Source organism: Mobula birostris, chromosome 9, assembly GCF_030028105.1.
Source record: "Mobula birostris isolate sMobBir1 chromosome 9, sMobBir1.hap1, whole genome shotgun sequence".
Taxonomy (NCBI): domain Eukaryota; kingdom Metazoa; phylum Chordata; class Chondrichthyes; order Myliobatiformes; family Myliobatidae; genus Mobula; species Mobula birostris.
In genome coordinates this window covers 22,610,832-22,633,470 of record NC_092378.1, presented here as the reverse complement: position 1 = coordinate 22,633,470, position 22,639 = coordinate 22,610,832, and the positions used below count along the sequence as shown (strand labels likewise).

The 22,639-nt window shown below is 42.3% G+C and overlaps 1 protein-coding gene across 1 annotated transcript in view; it reads right to left on the bottom strand.

The window, feature by feature from the left end:
- ppp1r3ab (protein phosphatase 1, regulatory subunit 3Ab) overlaps positions 1–19,416 on the bottom strand; it is a 37,852-nt gene extending 18,436 nt beyond the window's left edge. Inside the window, exon 1 of the mRNA XM_072269365.1 lies at positions 18,538–19,416. Coding sequence (XP_072125466.1) covers positions 18,538–19,316 — 779 coding nt within the window. The 5' untranslated portion in view covers positions 19,317–19,416. The remainder of the gene's footprint in view (positions 1–18,537) is intronic.
- Positions 19,417–22,639: the final 3,223 nt, after the last annotated feature.

The following is a 22,639-nucleotide window of genomic DNA, read 5'->3' as shown; positions in this document are numbered from 1 at the left end:
TAGAACTCCAAATTGTAGCCTGTGCTGAGTCTCAAAATATTTTTTCATTACTGAAACCCAATATTTACTCATTCTATTATTGGAAAATTAGTGGGAGGATTTTAAGTTTGTTACATCCAGCCTTCTAACATAAAGCCATTTCAAATCCTCTGATGAATTCTCAGATCTGCACTGGAGAAGTGGAGCTTGGAAATGTGATACTTAATTGCTGTCATCACTCGTCAATCTTTAAGCCTTCGTACAGCTTCCAACCTATGTGTTTTTGCAGGTTCCAATCTCTACAGCAACACTGTAGATAAGTTACTGAACAGGAATTCAAAAAGCCTGGACTATTGATTCAGAGACAGGAGGATAAATTTTAAAAAGCTGGAACTATAATCAAATTTGGTTCATTGATGTCCATTATGATGTAAATCTTCTAACCACTCCTCATTGGGTCTTTTTAATATCATGTCATAAAATCATACTGCATGGAAATAGACCACAGAGCCTACTGAGCTGTGCAGACAATCAATCACCCACTTACACTAATCCTACAGTAGTCCCGTTTTATTGTCCCCACATTTATTCATTTAGATTAATTCACTTAGACCCCCATCACCCAGGACATGCTCTCTTCTCTCTGTTTCCATCACAAAGAAGGTAACCAGGAGCTTCCGGACTCACACCACCAGGTTCAGGACTAATTATTGCCTCTCAACCATCAGGCTCTTGAATCAAAGGGGATAACTTCACTCAACTACACTTGCCCCATCACTGAAGTGTTCCCCAACCTATGGACTCACTTTCAAGGACTCTTCACCTCATGTTCTCAATATTTATTGTTATTTATTTATTAATATTATTTCTTTATTTTTGTATTTGCACAGTTTGTTGTCTTTTGCACACTGGCAGTCATTCATTGATTCTATTACGGAGTATTGAGAATGCCCACTAAAAAATGAATCCCAGGGTTGCACAAGGTAACATACAGTGTATGTACTGTATTTGATAATACATTTGCTTTGAACTTTGATTCTATGCAGTAGGAGTAGTTTTACAGAAGGCAATTACCCTAGCAATCTGCAAGTCATTGGGATCTTAGAAGAAACTGTAGCACCTCAAAGAAAGTTATGCGGTCACAGGGAGAATGTGCCAGTCCCACAGAGACGATACAGTGATGAGGATTGAAACTGGCTCCGTACAGCTGAGGCAGCAGTACTGCTACCTGCAGCATTATGTCACAGCAGAAACTGAATGTATTTTTGATTCTCTTTTACTGTCCAAAATGGTCCTTCAACCAGAATGACTGTAAGCTACTTGGTTAAGAAATTTATTCATTGATACAGCATTTTAATAGCTCTATTTAATATCAGAGGATGTATGCAATATACAACCTGAAATTCTTGCTCATTCATTTAGGGTAAATTTCCCTTTGTCTCATTGAAGTTCAGGAAGTCAACATATAAGAAGTATCTTACGTTGTGTTCTGCTCTGCATCTACTGTATATTATACTGCCATATGTGTGTATTCACCCAACTTGTCTAAATTTTCTTTAAGTCTCCTTGCATCTTCTTGACAATTTACAATCACACCCTGTTTTATCGTATTGTTGAACTTGCAATGTTGTAATTGCTTCCGTGACTACCTGGGAACCAAACATTAATTCCTGTCATACCCTGCTAATCACCACCTGCTGCCTAAAAAAGACCTGTTTATTCATAATATATGTTTTCAATCTATTTTCAGTCCATTCAAATAACTTCAATCCATATGCTTTAAATTGCATACTAACTTTATGTATGACTTTATCAACAGCCAGTTAAAAATCTAAATACATCTCATCTACTGGTCCCCCCCCCCCCATTCATTCTACTAGTCACATTATCAAGTTGTTTGTCAGTCATGGTTTCCTTCTCATAAATGCATGGGTTTGGCAATATCACCTCTGTGACTACAGTCTGGTTCACCCTGAGTGCTCCATTTCTAAAAACACAGCAGCATCATTTAACTTAAACCTAAAAATCCAGGGTCATTTACTTTAAAGATTCTCTAACAGGAATTATCAGAAATACTGTATACAAGGAGGACAATTAGAATAAAATATTCTCCTGATTCTTCAGATCTCAAAAACATCAGAGACAATTTTCTTGATATTATAGTCCTGAGCAAATCTATAGCACTCCAATTAACTTAATTTAATTAAATTGTCACAGATTACTATATCCTGATCACAATTATAGATTGTCAAAGTGAAATTTGCTAAAGCTAAAAGTAATGTTAACTTATAGAATATAGCCAACTGGATAATGAGAGGTGACTAGATGTTGACAACAATGTTATTACTGTCTTGTTATTACTGCCTTGACTGTCTTGTCTCCCTTTCTCTTCACCATTTACACCTCGGACTTCAACTACTGCACAGAGTCTTGTCATCTTCAGAAGTTTTCTGATGACTCTGCCATAGTTGGATGCGTCAGCAAGGGAAATGAGGCTGAGTACAGGGCTACGGTAGGAAACTTTGTCACATGGTGTGAGCAGAATTATCTGCAGCTTAATGTGAAAAAGACTAAGGAGCTGGTGGTAGACCTGTGGAGAGCTAAGGTCCCAGTGACCCCTGTTTCCATCCAGGGGGTCAGTGTGGACATGGTGGAGGATTACAAATACCTGGGGATACGAATTGGCAATAAACCGGACTGGTCAAAGAACACTGAGGCTGTCTACAAGAAGGGTCAGAGCTGTCTCTATTTCCTGAGGAGACTGAGGTCCTTTAACATCTGCCGGACGATGCTGAGGATGTTCTACGAGTCTGTGGTGGCCAGTGCTATCATGTTTGCTGTTGTGTGCTGGGGCAGCAGGCTGAGGGTAGCAGACACCAACAGAATCAACAAACTCATTCATAAGGCCAGTGATGTTGTGGGGATGGAACTGGACTCTCTCACGGTGGTGTCTGAAAAGAGGATGCTGTCTAAGTTGCATGCCATCTTGGTCAATGTCTCCCATCCATGACATAATTTACTGGGTGGGTACAGGAGTACATTCAGCCAGAAACTCATTCCACCGAGATGCAGCACAGAGCATCATAGGAAGTCATTCCTGCCTGTGGCCATCAAACTTTACAACTCCTCCCTTGGAGGGTCAGACACCCTGAGCCAATAGGCTGGTCCTGGACTTATTTTCATAATTTACTGGCATAATTTACATATTACTATTTAACTATTTATGGTTCTAATTACTATTTATTATTTATGGTGCAACTGTAACGAAAACCAATTTCCCCCAGGATCAATAAAGTACGACTATGACTATGACTATACTATCACAATTTTCTGACAACAGGTGGCTTACAATTACATCAAGATATGAAAAGTAATTGGCGGAAAGTCAGGTTTAAACAAATATCAGGAAGAAGCATCTCTTAATATGTACTGAGCAATTTCAAGTTACTGGGTGTCAACATCTCTAAGGATCTAACCTGGACCCAATATATCGATGCAGCTACAAAGGCAGCACAACAATGGCTATATTTCATTGGGAGTTTGAGGAGATTTGGCATGTCATATAAAACCCTTGCAAATTTCGACGGATGTACCGTGGAGCGTATTCTAACTAACTACATCACCGTATGGTATGGTGGTAGGATGGATGGCTACTTCACAGGATTGAAGTAAGCTGTAGAGAAGTGGAAACTTAGTCAGCTCCATCATGAGCACAGGCCTCCATAGTATCCAGGACATTTTCAAGGAGCGATGCCTCAAAAAGCTGGTGTCCATCATTAAGGACCCCCTTCACCCAGGACATGCCCACTTCTCATTGCTACCATCAGGGAGAAGGTCAGTCAGTCAGTCAGTGGGTGCCGTCCCGAATCTGGGGTTGACGGCTATGCACCTCCATCTTCTTCGATCTTGCGCTCTTTTTCTGGCCTCAGCATAACTCAACCCAGTCCATTGCCTCACACTATCGTACCAAGTGGATTTCTGCCTTCCTCTTTCCCTCTTTCCTTCTATCATTCCTTCCAATAACAATTTCTGCAGTCTACCACCTCTTAACAAGTGCCCGGCATATTCCAGCTTCCTTTTCTGTACATTCTTCAGCAACTCCTTTTCACTCCTCACTCTCTTCAACACTTCCATATTACTGACCTTCATCACCCATCTAATTTTCTGCATTCTCCTTAAACACCACATTTCAAATGCCTCCAGTTGTCGTTGCGCTTCCTTGCATAAGGTCCATGATTCGACTCCATACAACAGACTTCTCCAGACGTAGCATTTCCAAATTCTACAACGCAACCCAAAGTCCAACCTCTTGCCACACAGCACCTCACTCAGGCTCCAGAACGTTGACCTTGCAATCTCAATTCTTCGTCTAATTTCTGTATCACATTTCCCATCCTCTGTGACCATCTGTCCCAAGTACACAAACTTCTTGACTTGCTCTATGCCTACACCATTAATTTTGATACTGATTCTGGGGACCTCTTTTTTCTGTGATACTACTATCATCTTTGTCTTTGCAGCATTTATTTTCATTCCAAATCGTTGGGAATTGAGGAGATTTGGCATGTCTCATAAAACCCTTGCAAATTTCTACAGATGTATCATGGAGACATCACCTATGGTATAGCGGTAGGATGGATGGCTACTTCACAGGATTGCAGTAAGCTGTAGAGAATTGGAAACTTAGTCAGCTCCAAAAAAAAAGACATTTACATGTGCTTCCTGAATTACAAAAAAGCTTTTGACCGAGTCAGTCATGAACAGCTGGTCAATTGCCTGAACTCTTTGGGGCTAGATGGGAAAGATGTTCGACTGATTGCAAGTCTGTACTGGCATCAGAAGGCAGTAATAAGAACTAGTGGTGGGAATTCACCAGAAGTTGAGATCCAAAAAGGGGTTCGCCAGGGATGCATTGTCTCCCCTTTATTATTTAACATTTACTCAGAGGTAATCTTCAGGGTGTTGAACGATGAAGCTGGTATCCAAATTGGTGGAGTGACGGTGAAGAACTTGAGGTATGCAGATGATTCAGTGTTGTTAGCTGAGACTGAGGATGAGTTACTCAGAATAGTAGATAAGATAAATGCTGAAGGTGAACGATTTGGAATGAAAATAAATGCTGCAAAGACAAAGATGATGGTAGTGTCAGGAAGCAGGTATAGGAGCCTGAAGGCACACACTCAATGATTCAGGAACAGCTTCTTCCCCTTCTGTCATCCAATTTCTGATTGGACATTGAAATGATAAACACTACCGCACTACTTTTTACTTCCATTATTTGCACAACTTATATTTACATTTCACAAATTTCACGGCATATGCCGGTGATATTAAATCTGATTCTGACGAAATCTAGACATTGGCAAAATAGCAGCAATGAAAAACATTATTTCTCAGTTTAATAGCACATATTTACTTTTTGTTTTAATTGTGTTTGCCTTGTTTTCTGGGAGTTACATAACAACAAATAAGCAAAAGGTGGTCAATATTTGCCATTAATATACGTATGTGTGCAATAGGGCAAGCAAGAAATTTAGTGATAATTCTGCAATAAATGTGGCTCAAGAAAGCCACAGTTCAAAGAAACTGGTGTTAAAATGCAGCTAGGGAAAGCAATATAACGACTTTCTGTTGGGTTTGTGTGTCTGAGCTTGGGAACTGGAAACTTGAATGGAGCCCAAAGCTTTTGCGCAAAGTTCTTGTTCTGTGACATGGCAGGATTTTACTGAGGGAAATCAATCATGTCCTCAATCTGCTTGATTCAGGAACAGTAAACAAACTGAAAGGAGCTCAGATGCAGAGGCTGCGCTTGCAGGGCCCCGTCCACAGGCTACTCTTGTTGGCAAATATCTGCTATTTGATCATTTATCCAGTGGCTCAATCTCTGGTTTACACAATGCACTCTCACAGCAGTCAGATAAAGTAGTAGGAGGCACTGAGTGATGACCAGAGACAAGAATATGACCTTGTATTCTGTAATAGTGCAAGTCCTTAGCCTGAATTATTTTGACCCCTTTATCTTTATTTTTGAATCCCTCTTTCAGCAACTCTTCCTGCTCTGTATCCACTCTTCAGATCACGTGTCCACATTCCAAAGAGTGTCACTAATGTTTCCATATCAATGGTCATCATTGTGAGGAAAAAGATCCTGCAAAACCAATAGGATAACCCCTGCAGACATCTCTACAACCACCAAAAACATTAAACACTTGTGCAATTTTTGCCCGGGCTACAAATAATCAATCAGAAGGCCATGGAAGAAGGGGGCACCAGAGGGAGGTGATGGACGGTTAGGGTGAGAGTCGGAAATGGCAATGGCAACTGGTGGGGGGGAGTATTATTACCAGAGTAGCCACCCATTTTAATTCCACTTCCCACTCCCAATCCCACATGTCAGTGCATGACCTCGTCTATTGCTGCGATGAGGTCCCACCCAGGCTGGAGAGCAACACCTTATATTCCATCTGGCTAGCCTTGAATGTGATGGCACGAACATCAATTTCTCGAACTTCCACTAATGACCCCCCCCCCACCATTACCCATTCCCATTTCCCTATCCCACTTCATCTCCCTACCTGCCCATCACCTTCCTCTGGTGCTCCTCCCCCTTCCCTTCCTTCCATGGCCTTCTGTCCGCTCCTATCAGATTCCCCCTTCTCCAGCCTTTACCTCTTTCAGCAATCGACTTCCCAGCTCTTTATTTCACTCCTTCACCTTTCCCGGTTTCACCTATCACCCACTGCCTTGTATTTCTTCCTCCCCTCCCCCCACCTTCTTATTCTGATACTCATCTTTTTTCTCCAGTTCTGATGAAGTGCCTCAGCCCAAAACATTGACTGTTTACTCATTTCCACAGATATTGCCCGGCCTGCTGAGTTCTTTAGCATTTTGTCTGCGTTGCTTAGATTATCCCACAGCAGTGTTCAAAGATGGCATCGGAAAACTCAAACGTATCAAGGGTAAAATAGTGTTAAATGAAAATGCCACACCCAAGTTTTTCAAAGCCTGACCAGTTCCTTATGCCACCCGTGATAAGGCAGTAAGGTGAGCTAGATCACAGGGAGGCTGAAAGAAGCTTGAGTGGAGCCCATGGGCAATGCCAATGGTCCCAGTAGCCAAGAAGAATGGGTCTGTCAGATTCTGTGGTCATCATCAACCCAGTTCTGAAATAAATCAATATTCTCTAGAAGATATCTTTACAAATCCTTCTAGAGGGAAATACTTCAGTGAAGTGGATTTAGCTGAGGCCTACACTCAGATGAAGTCAGAAGAAGTTAACAAATTTCACGACACATGCCGGTGATTCTGATTTTGAACAGTCCAAAGTGTTTCCCACCATGAACGCTTACAAAGAGCTTTATTCTGCAGCTTTATTTGCTGCAGAAATCCAAGATCCCCAATTTTTACCAACACTGGGATGAACTTGCCCTTAATTGGGGTTGCCTTATGAAGCAATTAGGAATTACTGTACTATTTCAGCTGAGGAGCTACATGCCAGTCATCTAGGTATGGTGAAAATGAAAGCATTGGCTCAAAGCTATGTCTAGTGGCTTGGGAGGGATCAACAGATCAAGCAGCTTGTCATTCACTATTCGATGCCAACATGTCCAGAAGATGCAAAGAATAGCCCCTCTCCATGTGTGGGAATGGCAGAGGATTCATGTGGATTTTGCTGGACTAATCATGGGCACAAATTTCTTGGTAGTAACTACAAAGTGGCCAGAAGTTTCCCAATGGCCTCCACTGCAGCCCCACACGCTGTTGATGGGTTGAAAAGCCTCTTCTCTTGGACTGGTGTTCCACAAGACTTAGTCAGTGTCAATGGCCTACAGTTTGTGGTGGAACTGTTTCAATCATTCCTGAAAATGAATGGAATAAGACATATTATATCGGCACCGTACCCCCAGCTACAAACGGCTTGGCGGAAAGGTTTGTTCAGAGTCTAAACCCGTGAGCAATGTTGGCAGAACACACTACACTGACAAAGAATCGGAAGTTTGCCAGTTTCCTCCTTTCATATCATATTGCAGCACACTGCACAAGCAACAACTCACCAGCTATACTGTTGTTGGGTCGTCCCTTGCGCTCATGCTTGGATCTTCTGAAGCCCAATCCCAGAAGGAGTATGCAGAACAAACAGCTGAGACAAATTTAGGGCTCCTCAAACAAAGAGTTTCTTTGTTTCATTCCTGGACAAGCTGCTCTGGCGAGGAACTACAGAGGTGATCAAAACTGGGTGTTTGAAAAGATTACAGACAGAACTGGACCATTCCCTTACACAGTGGAGATTGTATCTGACATCATCTGGAGATAACGTATCAATCAGCCGAGGACAGCAGAGTCAACTGTCAGAGAGGAAAGGTGCCCAGAGCTGTCAGAACCACTTCCTGCAGTCCCAGAGTCAACTCCTACAACCACCACAGAGGAAGCCCTTGAACCTGAGATTGTTTCACAGCCACAAGTCTCATCTGCCAAGCAGAGTGGCTCCCCTAATCAGGAAAGGCATTATCCTACAAAAGTAAGAAATCCTCTGCAGCAATTGGGACCAGTATCCTGGCAGGGAAGTTTGCTAAGGCTATTGGAGAGAGTTTAAACTAGCATTGCTGGAGGGTGGGAACTGAACTGAAACAACGGACGAAGGGGCGGTTGGCTCACATATAGAGAAAGCTTGAAGATAGTGTAAGAAGGAGGATAGGCAGGTGACAGAGAAGGGATACGCTCAGACCAATAGTTTGAGCTGTGTCTATTTTAATACAAGAAGCATCATGAACAAAGTGGATGAGCTTAGAGCGTGGATCTGTACTTGGAGCTATGATGTTGTGGCCATTACAGATACTTGGATGGCTCAGGGGCAGGAATGGTTACTTAGAGTGCCAGGCTTTAGCTGTTTCAGAAAAAACAGGGAGGGAGGAAAAAGAGGTGGGGGCGTGGCACTGCTGATCAGAAATAGTGTTACGGCTTCAGGAAAGGAGGAGATCATGGAGGGATTGTCTATGGAGTCTCTGTGGGTAGAAGTTAGAAACAGGAAGGGGTCAATAACTCTACTGGGTGTTTTTTTATAGACCACCCAATAGTAACAGGGACACCGAGGAGCAGATAGGGAAGCAGATTCTGGAAAGGTATAATAATAAAAGGGTTGTCATGGTGGGAGATTTTAATTTCCCAAATATTGTTTGGTATATCCCTAGAGCAAGGGGTTTAGAGGGGGTGGAGTTTGTTACATGTGTTCAGGAATGTTTCCTGATACAATATGTAGATAAGCCTACAAGAGGAGAGGTTGTACTGGATTTGGTATTGGGGAATGAACCTGGTCAGGTGTCAAGTCTCTCAGTAAGAGAGCATTTTGGAGATAGTGATCACAATTCTATCTCCTTTACCATAGCATTGGAGAGGGATAGAAACAGACAAGCTAGGAAAGTGTTTAATTGGAGTAAAAGGAAATATGAAGCTATCATAGAAACATAGAAATAGGTGCAGTAGTAGGCCATTCGACCCTTCGAGCCTGCACCGCCATTCAGTATGATCATGGCTGATCATCCAACTCAGAACCCTGTACCAGCCTTCCCTCCGTACCCCCGATCCCCTTAGCCACAAGGGCCATAACTAACTCCCTCTTAAATATAGCCAATGAACTGGCCTCAACTGTTTCCTGTGGCAGAGAATTCCACAGATTCACCACTCTCTGTGTGAAGAAGTTTTTCCTAATCTCGGTCCTAAAAGGCTTCCCCTTTATCCTCAAACTGTGACCCCTCGTTCTGGACTTCCCCAACATCGGGAACAATCTTCCTGCATCTAGCCTGTCCAATCCCTTTAGGATTTTATATGTTTCAATAAGATCCCCCCTCAATCTTCTAAATTCCAACGAGTATAAGCCTAGTCGATCCAGTCTTTCATCATATGAAAGTCCTGCCATCCCAGGAGTCAAGCTGGTGAACCTTCTTTGTACTCCCTCTATGGCAAGAATGTCTTTCCTCAGATTAGGGGACCAAAACTGCACACAATACTCCAGGTGTGGTCTCACCAAGGCCTTGTACAACTGCAGTAGTACCTCCCTGCTCCTGTACTCGAATCCTCTTGCTATGAATGCCAGCATACCATTCGCCTTTTTCACCGCCTGCTGTACCTGCATGCCCACTTTCAATGACTGGTGTATAATGACACCCAGGTCTCGTTGCACCTCCCCTTTTCCTAATCGGCCACCATTCAGATAATAATCTGTTCTCCTGTTTTTGCCACCAAAGTGGATAACCTCACATTTATCCACATTAAATTGCATCTGCCATGAATTTGCTCACTCACCTAACCTATCCAAGTCACCCTGCATCCTCTTAGCATCCTCCTCACAGCTAACACTGCCGCCCAGCTTCGTGTCATCCGCAAACTTGGAGATGCTGCATTTAATTCCCTCATCCAAGTCATTAATATATATTGTAAACAACTGGGGTCCCAGCACTGAGCCTTGCGGTACCCCACTAGTCACCGCCTGCCATTCTGAAAAGGTCCCGTTTATTCCCATGCTTTGCTTCCTGTCTGCCAACCAATTCTCTATCTACATCAATACCTTACCACCAATACCATGTGCTTTAAGTTTTCACACTAAACTCCTGTGTGGGACCTTGTCAAAAGCATTTTGAAAATCCAAATATACCACATCCACTGGTTCTCCCCTATCCACTCTACTAGTTACATCCTCAAAAAATTCTGTGAGATTCGTCAGACATGACTTTCCTTTCACAAATCCATGCTGACTTTGTCCGATGATTTCACCACTTTCCAAATGTGCTGTTATCACATCTTTGATAACTGACTCTAGCATTTTCCCCACCACCGATGTTAGGCTAACCGGTCTATAATTCCCCGGTTTCTCTCTCTCTCCTTTTTTAAAAAGTGGGGTTACATTAGCCACCCTCCAATCCTCAGGAACTAGTCCAGAATCTAAAGAGTTTTGAAAAATTATCACTAATGCATCCACTATTTCTTGGGCTACTTCCTTAAGCACTCTGGGATGCAGAACAACTGGCACTGGGATTTATCTGCCTTTAGTCCCTTCAATTTACCTAACACCACTTCCCTACTAACATGTATTTCCCTCAGTTCCTCCATCTCACTGGACCCTCCGTCCCCTACTATTTCCAGAAGATTATTTATGTTCTCCTTAGTGAGGACAGAACCAAAGTAGTTATCCAATTGGTCTGCCATGTCCTTGCTCCCCATAATCAATTCACCTGTTTCTGTCTGTAGGGGACCTACATTTGTCTTAACCAATCTTCTTTTCACATATCTATGAAAGCTTTATCAGGTAGGAACTTGGAAGTTTAAATTTGGAAGAGATGTTCTCGGGGAAATGTACGGCAGAAATGAGGCAAATATTCAGGGGATATTTGCATGGAGTTCTGCATAGGTACATTACAATGAGACAAGGAAAGAATGGTCGGGTACAGGAACCATGGTGTACAAACTAAAAACTAGGAAACAATAGAGATCTAGAAGATTATAAGGCTAGCAGGAAGGAGCTTAAGAATGGAATTAGGAGAGCGGAAGGAGCCATGAGAAGACCTTTGTGAGCATGATAAAGAAAACCCCAAGGCATTCTACAAGTATGTGAAGTGCAAGAGGATAAGATGTGAGAGAATAAGACCAATCAAGTGTGACAGTGGAAAAGTGTGTATGGAACCACAGGAGATAGCTGGGTACTCAATGAATACTTTGCTTCAGTGTTCTGTCATGGTCTGGTCCGTGAAGTCTGCATTCCGGTTCACACACCAGTCTATCGATCCTTATTCCAGGTTTTCCAGTTTTCTCTTGTTCTGTTGGTACCTTAATTGAGGCACATGATTCTCATTTTGGGCTGGCTACATAAACAGTTCCTGGGTTCAGCTTCGGTGTCTGGACTGTTCCCTTCCCTTCACTTCTCCTTCCTTCTGTAGCCCTTGGCTGTAGCCTACCTTCGCCTGAAGCCTCGCCTGTAATGCCATCAGGTTCAACCACCAGGGCAAGATCTGGGCCTTGTTGTGTCTAGATAAGGAACTGTCTTTCATTGATTAGAACTGTCTCTTTGTGTCCTCGCCTTCGCTAGGTAGGTCCGGCTGTTTGCCACTACGTTGAGTTGGGAACTGTCTCTGTGTCCACGCCTTTGCTAGGTAGGTCCGGCTGTTTGCCGCTACCTTGAGTTGGGAACTGTCTCTGTGTCCACGCCTTTGCTAGGTAGATCTGGCCATTTTCCGCTACCTTGAGTGGAGATCTGTCTCTCAGTGTTCTGTGTATGAGTCCCGGCCCTATGTTCTGCTCCCTAGGAGGGGTCCTGACTCTGTGTAGAGCCCCGGCCCCAAGTCCTGTTCCCAAGGAGGGGTCCTGGCTTTGTGTTCTATGTCCCTGTTCTCCCTCGACCAAGGCTCTGTGTTCCTGTCTCCCTCAACCAAGTCAAGGCTTCGTGTTCTTGACCTGTCCATATGCCTCGCCCAGCCCAGGAATACCTCACCCAGCCCAGTGCTGGGGTTCCCTCGTCCTGTAGCCACATCTTGTCCACGCCTAGATCTGGGGCCATTTACTGCATGCTGAAATAGCTTGTGCTCTAAAGGGTCAGTCCTTGATATAAGCTGAATCATCGGTAGCCGAGGACCAGCAGCAAGAGGAGGAGGAGGAAAAAGAGATGAGAGCAGGCATTCTTGACAGAATCGTTCTATCCATGCCATTGTTGAAAAATTCAACTGTGTGCAGAACCAATAAATGCAATCCCAAGTCCCCACTTTCCATCTCAACCTCACTATCACCATTACTGTCTCCTAAAGGCCACATTACAGAAGTAAAATCCTCCCGGGAGGGGGGAGAAGATGATGGCGCGACGGCAACGCACGCGGCCACTTCGGTGATGAATATCTGTTATTTGTCAAGTAGGGGACTGTGCACAATCCTGATTTGATGGAGACAGACGTGAGAGCACAGTGGAACATCTGGAAAACTTCTGAAATGCCCGCTTCGCTGCCGCTGCTACTGTGTGGTAACCGGAATCTCCGGAGCTGAAGGCCCCGAAGTCCTCGGCTTTGCGTGTTTCAGCGGCCGGGGAGAGGGCGAAGGCACTCGGCAGAGGATGGCGCTCAGGAGGCTGTATCGGAGAGGCTGTTCGGAAGCTCGGAGTCTTCAGACGGACGGACTCAGTGTCAGCTGGAGTCGGCTGCTTCCGAGGTATCGGCAAGTTGACAGTACCTGGAGGTTCATGGCAGTGAGTTTCTCCCTTTTGCCGCCTGCTATTAGGGACTCGGGAGTCGATCGACTCGGGACTTTGAGAACTTTTTTTTTACTGTGCCTATGGTCTGTTCTTTATCAAATTATGGTATTGCTTTGCACTGCTGTAAATATATGTTATAATTATGTGGTTTGTCAGTGTTAGTCTTTGGTCTGTCTTGTTTTCTGTGATATCACTCCAGAGAAACATTGTATCATTTCTTAATGCATGTATGCATTTCTATCTAAATGACAATAAAAGAGGACTGAGTGTTCTCATAATCTAAAAGAAAGCGTAAGATAATCATTGATAAATTAATTAATGCTCTACTGCATACAAAAGTCTACTAATCGTTGTTATGAATTCTGTAGTATCCGTCCTGATGTCTTTACATGCTGCTGCCCTGACTGCTACAGCATAGCTGGTGGACCTCAGTGAAAATATTTGAATCTCATCCAAGCAGCTGGCAAATTTAATTAATGTAACAATCAATGAAAAGAAATTTGAAAAATCTTATTATGTTTAGTGCAAATTTTTATAATAAGGTGGAAGGAGTGGGAAAGGCAATGATCATATCACATGAGAAGCAAACAAATGATTTATAAAAGGTGTTGCCCAGGATCACAGAAAAGACTAGATAGGTTAGGCACTTTTCTTTAGAACAGAGAAAAGAGGAGTTAAGCAAGGCTAGCAGATGTAATCAAGGTACATAATCTAATAAGTAGCTGAGACAGGGTGAGAGGGAATGATCTATTTCTCTCAATTGAGACAATGATAATTAGAGGGCACAAATAAAGCAGAAGGATTAAATGGCAGTTGACAAATATTACTTCACAAATACTAATTCACTGTTTAGAAGAAGGCTGAGGCAGAACAATCGAATTTTTGGATGGGTTGTCATTATTTGCAATGTAATACCCAAGGGTTGAATCACCTCACACCAAGAACCTTTCAAATTACTTGAAAAGTCCATGTCGTTTCTACTTAGCCTAGTAAACATCAACAAGTTGATTATTAACTGTAAGACATAGGATCATCAAGTCTGCTCCACCATTTCATCATGGCTGGTTTATTATCCCTGTCAACCCCATTCTCCTGCCTTCTTCCTGTAACCTTTGATGCCCTGACTAAACATGAACCTATCAACTTCTGCTTTAAATATACTCAATGACTTGACTTCCACAGTTGTCCATGGCAATGAATTCCACAGATTCATCACCCTCAGCCTAAAGAAATTCCTTGTCATCTCTATTTTAAATGGACGTCCCTCTATTCTGAGGCTGTGCCCCCTGGTTCTACACTGACCAACCAAAGGAAACATCTTCTTACATCCACTTTCTCTAGACTTTCAATATTCGATAGGATTCAGTGAGATCCACCCTCATCCTAGTAAACTCCAGTGAGTACAGGTCCAGAGTCATCAAACACTCCTCATATTTTAACCCTTTCATTCCTAGAATCATTCTCATGAACCTTCTGTGGACCTTCTGCAATGCCAGCTCACCTTTTCTAAGATAAGTGGCCAAAACTGCTGACGTTACACCAAGTGTGGTCTGACCGATGCCTTATAAAGCCTCAGCACCACATCCTTGCTTTTATATTCTAGTCCTTTGAAAAGAAGGCCAACATTGCCCTTGCCTTTCTTAGCACTGACTCAACCTGCAAGTTAACCTTTAGTGAATTTTGCACAAGGACTCCCAGGTCCCTTTGCACCTCTAATTTTTTTGAATCTTCACTCCATTTAGAAAATAGTCTATGCCTTTATTCCTTCTACCAAAGTGCATGACTATACACTTCTCTACACTATGTTCCTTCTTTGCTCCTTGCCAAATCTGTCCAAGTCCTTCCGCAGACCCCCTGCTTCCTCAGCACTACATTCTCTTCCATTTATAATTGTACTGTCTTCAAACTTGGCCAAATATCCATCAATTCTGTCATCCAAATCGTCATCATATAACTTGAAAAGAATTGGTTCCCATACCAACTCCTGAAGAACACCACTAGTCACCAGCAGCCAACCAGAATAGGTCCCCTCTGTTTTCTCTTGTCTATCCAGACTGTTATTTCCTCAAAGAATTCCAATAGATTTTTCAGGTAAGATTTCCACTTAAGGAAACCATGCTGACTTTGGCCTACTTTATCACATGCCTCCAAGTACCCCAAAAGCATATCCTAAAAATAGAATCCAACATCTTCCCAGCCACCGAAGTCATGCCAGGTGACCTATGATTTCTCTTCTTTTTTTCCCTCCCTTGGTAAAGAGTGGAGTGACATTTGCAGTTTTCGGGGAGAAGGCTGGAGGAGGGGGGAAAAGTGGATCAATCCTGATTGAATGGCAGAGCAGACTCAATGTGCCAAATGGCCTAGCCCTGCTCCTATATCTTATGGTCTTTTCCAGTCCTCTGAAAACATTCCCGAATCTGGTGATTCTTGAAAGGTCATTACCAAGGCCCCCACAATCTCTTAAGCGACCTCTTCTAGAACCCTGGGGTGTAGTCTGTCTGGTCCAGGTGACTATCTACCCTCAGACCTTACTGTTTCCCAAGCAACTGCACTTACTGCACCCTGCACACTCTCAAATCTGGCATACTGCTTGTGTCTTCCAAAGTGAAGAATGACATAAAATACTTACTAAGTTCATCCACCATTTCTTTGTCCCCCATGGCTACCTCTTCAGCATCAATTACCAGTGGTTAAATATCCATTCTTGCTGATATTTTACACTTTATATATATGAAAAAATTTTTGGTATGCACTTGATATTATTGGCTAGCTTACCTTCATATTTCATCTTTACTCTCCTGTTTTGTAAAAATTTGCCTTCTGTTGTTTTTTAAAAGCTTACCAACCATCTAACTTCCCACTAATTTTTGCTATATTATATGCCCTATCTTTTGCTTTTATGCTGTCTTTGACTCCCCTTGTCAGTCACAGTTGCCTTATCCTCCCTTTAGAGTACTTCATCCTTGTGATGTATCTACCCTGTGCCTTTTGAATTACCCCCAGAAACTTCAACCATTGCAGTTCTGCCATCATCCTTGCTAGTGTCCACTTTCAGTCAGCTTTGGTCAGTTCCTCTATCATGCCTCTCTAATTCTCTTTATTACCACTGTAATACTGGTACATCTGACTTTACCTTTTCCCTCTCAAACCGAGGGGTGAACTCTATCATATTATGATCACTGCCTCCCAAGGGTTCCTTTACCTTAAGCTCCCCAATCAATTCTGGTTCATTACACAACACCTAATCCAGAATTGCCTTTATCCTCATGGGCTCAATTACAAGCTGCTCTAAAAAGCTATCCCATGGGCATTCTACAAATTTTCTCTCTTGGGATCCAGCATCTACCCGATTTTCCCAATCTACCTGCATATTGAATTCCCCCATGACTATCGTAACATTGCCCTAATTACATGCCTTTTCTTTTTCCTGTTGTAATTTATATCTCACATCCTGGCTACTGTTCAGGGGCCTCTATAACCAAGTAGGTAACAAAACTATGTTGACTAGTATGCTCCTGATATGAATTCGCTATTGTTTATTTTTATCAGTTCAACTCTTTGAATCACCTGGGAGAATTAATTTTCCAATCAACATAACAACTACAATTAAAAATAAAATTCAAAGCAAATTTTAATAGCAAAATACTTCATCATGGTGTCTGTATTTACTCTTTTGATTTAATCTTCATGTTCTGACACAAAGTTTGCAAGCTGCTATATAATATTCATTATTAACTTACTATACTTAATTGAAATAAATTCAATAAACAATACCTAATTTGTTCATATTTTATTTAATTGCTCATATCACTCTCACCCATTCATGTTAACTTCTATAACTAATACTTTGTGAGACAAAACCACCTGTGAACATGTCTTAGATTGATCAAGCTAGGACTTTTCCCTTTAGTCCCAAGGAGGACGAGAGGCAACTTGAGAGAGGTGTATAAGATGATAAGAGGCATACATAGAGGGGACAACCAGTCTTTTTCCCAGGGTGGATATGGCTAATATGAAGGTCATAATTATAAGAGGATTGGGATGATGTCAGAGGTTTCTTTAAAACACAAATAAGGATGTGTGTAATTCGCTCCCAGGAATAGCAGTGAAGGCAGAAGCATCAGGGACATGGATGAAAGAAGAATGTTAGGCTATGTGTGAGGAAAGGTCAGATTGATCTAGGTTGAAAGGTCAGTACAACATTGTGGGCAGAAGGGTCTGTATTGTGCTGTGCTGTTCTATGTACTAGCAACAATCTCAAAATCTCTGAGGAGTTCCTCTTTTACTTAACGTAACTTATAGTAGCTGTCCATAACTCCTCAGTTAAATGGCAACTTTTCCTCAAAAGCTGGAATTTTGCCCACTTCTCTCAGGAGTATACAAACATTATCTCCTGTAAAGGAATATGGTGACTCTTTACCTATTGCATACTTCTTAAATTTGTTCCAGAAGATTTTTAAAAAAATCTCTTTTTACAAAAGTCGTAAGCTCTGAACTAATTCTTTCCCTGCAGATTTTGAAGGTATTTAAGCTCCAACTAAACCTACTCAGTCCATCAAAAATTGATATATAACCAGACTGAAAATGTTACTATCATCATAGCTTTCTTAAACCGGTGCATTTGCAATCTGAATGAACTTAAATATCCAAAACTTACCTCACCACTAACTTAAATACAATGATTTCATGTTCCCTCTGCCTCATCTATTGCCTTCAGTATACCATGCATGTTTTCCGGCTTTGGACCAATCATTCCTATCTTTTGTCCTCTTGGGGAAAAGCATCAAAATAATTGGTCGTTCATGGGATTATAATAACATTCACAGAGTATAATTAGAAAGTTAAAAATGTAAGTAAAATTAATGAAAATATATACCTTAACTGGAGAGCGAGGAACAGCCAAATCTCCTTAAAAGGAGTCATCAGTGATGTCATTAGGTGTTTTCTTTATAATCAGACTAATTTTAACAGTGTCCATGCTGTAGACTAATTAATGGAGCACGAATTTGAACCACTCTGCCGGCATAGCTCAGTGACGAGCCAGCTGATATATGATCTCAATGAACTATGCACTTTGCAAACATGCTATGATACAGGTAAGTCTTAAGGTTAATTATAGCCTTAATCAGCTTTGAATTTTACCTATATCATAGTCCCGCATTACCTTACAGATTTTGTTCACTAACGAAAGAACATTATTTTCAAATCAACTCTGTAAGCCCCTCAGTCAACACAAACCACTTTTCGCCGTTACCAGTTCAATTAAGTGACGAGTCCTCCTGAGTTGCCCAAAACTGTAAAAGAGACATGTCCCACTCTGAAAATGCCCTCACCTGTATGTCGTCTTTAGGCAGCTTTTTAAATTTCGGTCATCCAGTTCTTCTTGGGGCTTTTCATTTGCAATCGGGTCACCCTTCTTGTGACAAAGGATCACGTAATTTTTGTGATCATTGTTCGCCCAATAAATATCATCTTGGGTTTCATAGCGGATGGCAAATTCGACTTTAGCACCGTCTTTCAGATAAGGGGGGACTAACAGAATTTTGAACGTGAACTGGTCAGTTTCGCCGTCACAAGAATCGGTCACATAGTCAGCCAAGATGTCATAGTAGCTCTCCCAATTATTTAATGTCATCCGGATGTACACTAGCTTTTCATATGATATATTCAGTACACGAATTAACCCTTTCATGCAGTTCGTACCCCGGGGAAACTCTGTTGATTCTAGTTCCACTTTCTGGGCATAAAGTTTCTGCCTCAGCTGCTCGGGGGAGGACGGCAGCTCAAAAAGGGGCAGCAGAAGGCATTCATCTTGGTGTGCCCGTTCATCCTGCGCTCCAGCTCCCGCCGAGCAGCCGCCCACGTCCCACTTGTCATACTCTCTCACCGACACAAGCTCCAGGCCAAATGCATCAGCAAAGGAAACTTTTCGACTCAGGTTTAACGGAGGTTGCGAGTCTTCGTCTGAGGAGGAACTCCGTCTTCGTGGAAGCGGGGAGGACTTTGGTTTAATCCAGATCTCATCGTCCTCTGCAAAAACCTCATTGTCACCTGGCAGACCTAATATACTGACCGCAAAAGGCGGGTTTCGGTCTTTCTCGGCGGGCTCCATCGGTGGGGGCACAGTCTCCTGAAGCAAGATCTCTCAACTAGTGGCTGAGGATATTTCTGGCAAACAAATTTTAACACAACGGCTTTGGTTACAGTTGACATTGTAAAAGAACTCAGGTCTATTAATAGCTGCACTGGCTTGTGAACTATGCTCGTCTGCTTTCTCGCAGATTTACTCCTCCTAACCTCGACTCCTTGTTTTTGGCTCGACACAGCGCAGAGTTGGGCCAAATCTCATTTCACAGATAACACAAAAGAAACTTTAACTGTAGACAAGCGTCCTTGTTTGCAGTTAAAGCAGTGAACTCATGGTTGCTAAGTTATAACCTGTTTTTCATCCTCGAGCAAAATAATTCCGATGCATTCAAATAAATTGTCACCTGAAGTAAATCCTGCGATTGTACATAAATGTAAAAATACATAATAATCGACCATAATATAAGAACGTAAAGAAAGTGTTGTGGTAAAGCATTTTATTGCTGAGTACAGTGACTAAACAGTTTTCAAGGTGCATTTATACTGCACAATCAGCATCAATTTTCATCAGGATGAAATCTGATTCTGTCTTCACAAGTACCTGCAGAATGTTCCCAACATTTTCTCAACTTCTGGTTCTGGAACAGAGCTGTGCATTTCCATTGAATGAGCTGTTTAACATGGACAACACATAGAGTGTAAACCCTGTGCTGCCTCAAACTTACAAAATGTTCATGAAGTCTTCACTTGAAGTGCATACTTTGTAGATCACCTAGTTTCTGCTTTGATGCAAACAGAGCAGGATTATCTTCTCCTCATTTCCATTTACTTTCATACGTGACTACTGACAAATTAAAGCTGCTCTCACTTACACTGAGAGCACATTCACAGCTCTCCTGTGGTAAACTGCTGCAGGTCTAGTCACAGAAAGGTCAAGTAATGTGAGTACAGTTCCAACTGGTTGAAGCAAACTACAGCTGCTAGTCTTTGAGCAGTGACTGATGTGGATATGAACTATTAAAAATACTTTAACCTTTGTTAGACCTTGAGAACTGTAGTACCTGGTTCCAGCACAACTCCTCCTTAAAAATCTCAGCTACAGGACAGTTATATTTACCAGGGGATTCTGCATCCTTCTACTTAACTCTGGCTTTGCATTGCACGTGTGGATCTAGGATTTTTCCACTTCTTGCTGCCCACAAGATGCCATTGTATTAAATTTCAATGGCCCCTGCCTTCTGATTCTTTGGAAACCGTGAGATATTGAGTCACTATATACAAGGTAGAGATAACTTCTTGAACTAAGAGGAAATAAGGATTATAAGGATCAGGCAGGAAATGATGTCAAGGTCAAAGGCAATGTGTAGAAGAGCCTGCAGATAATACATTAATGATGACTTTGGAATATTGCTGTTGAGAAGGAATGAGGTAAAAGAGAATAGAATTCCAGGACAGAAGAACAACAGAAACCTAGAAACGTAGAAAATAGGTGCAGGAGTAGGACATTCGGCCCTTCGAGCCTGCACCGCCATTTAGTATGACCATGGCTGATCATCCAACTCAGAACCTTGTACCTGCCTTCTCTCCATACCATCTGATCCTTTTAGCCACAAGGGCCATATCTAACTCCCTCTTAAATATAGCCAGTGAACTGGCCTCAACTGTTTCCTGTGGCAGAGAATTCCACAGATTCACCACTCTCTGTGTGAACAGGTTTTTCCTCATCTCGGTCCTAAAAGGCTTCCCCTTTATCCTTAAACTGTGACCCCTTGTTCTGGACTTATCCAACATCGAGAACAATCTTCCTGCATCTAGCCTGTCCAATCCCTTTAGAATTTTATACGTTTCAATAAGATCCCCCCCTCAATCTTCTAAATTCCAGCGAGTATAAGCCTAGTCGATCCAGTCTTCCATCATATGAAAGTCCTGCCATCCCAGGAATCAATCTGGTGAACCTTCTTTGTACTCCCTCTATGGCAAGGATGTCTTTCCTCAGATTAGGGGACCAAAACTGCACACAATACTCCAGGTGTGGTCTCACCAAGGCCTTGTACAACTGCAGTAGTACCTCCCTGCTCCTGTACTCAAATCCTCTTGCTATAAATGCCGGCGTACCATTCGCCTTTTTCACCACCTGCTGTACCTGCATGCCCACTTTCAATGACTGGTGTACAATGACACCTAAGTCTTGTTGCACCTCCCCTCTCCTAATCAGCCACCATTCAGATAATAATCTGTTTTCCTGTTCTTGCCACCAAAGTGGATAACCTCACATTTATCCACACTAAATTGCATCTGCCATGAATTTGCCCACTCACCTAACCTATCCAAGTCACCCTGTATCCTCTTAGCATCCTCCTCACAGCTTACACTGCCGCCCAGCTTCGTATCATCCACAAACTTGGAGGTGCTGCATTTAATTCCCTCATCTAAGTCATTAATATATATTGTAAACAACTATATTGTAATGATGATAGGTAGGGAATGTGGTGGATCTGGTAAAGAATGAGAGGTTGCAGAAATACCCAGAGAAAATGGTATCTCCTAAGTCCCTGGGAAGAAGTAAAATAAAGCAACACAATGACACGCAACAGTTACTACTATTAATAGGTTTGAAATACATGAAATGCTGGTTACTTTATTAGTGCCATAAATCATGAATAATGTTTCTTTTGAAAATATTGTAAGGAATGTTCTGGCCACTTTAAGCCAGGACATTCAGTATGTACTACTGCAGACTAGAATTGAGAGTGGACAATCCTATTGTCAAGTTCAAGACAGCAGCTAAAACTTTCAATTTTTTGAAGTTTTTAGATTGACACTAATGGATTGTACTCAGTGCAAGCTTCAAACAGAAGATTCAAACAAAGCTGGGCCTCGCAGTTGAAGGAGCAGGTAGGATAAGCATGGTGTGGAGAGGGCTTTCTGGAATGTGAAACAATTTTGTGTCAGGGTAACCTGGTGGTACACATGGGGAGCAAGGCCAATGAAATGGAATTAGGCTTCCAGGCTGAGTAATGAAACTGTTATGAGTGTCTTCGGCAGGAAAACAATAGACTGTAAGTGCTGAAGCATTAAGTCAGTGAGGCTCCTGTGAGGGGGAAAGGCAAGAGTCCTTGCTCTGACCATTCTGAAATGGGCCATAATGATGGAGTAGTTCATGTACTGGAACTAGAGAACTGGGATTTTAATCGTAATGGAACTTCCTGTACATGAGTGGAGATTTTATTAATCATTTCCCTATGAATTGAAAATGTCATTATTAGCATGTGCATAACATAGACACTGCAGAAATCTAGTTGTATCTCTCATGGCACATTCATCCCGCCCCACTAATCTCCCTCCTCC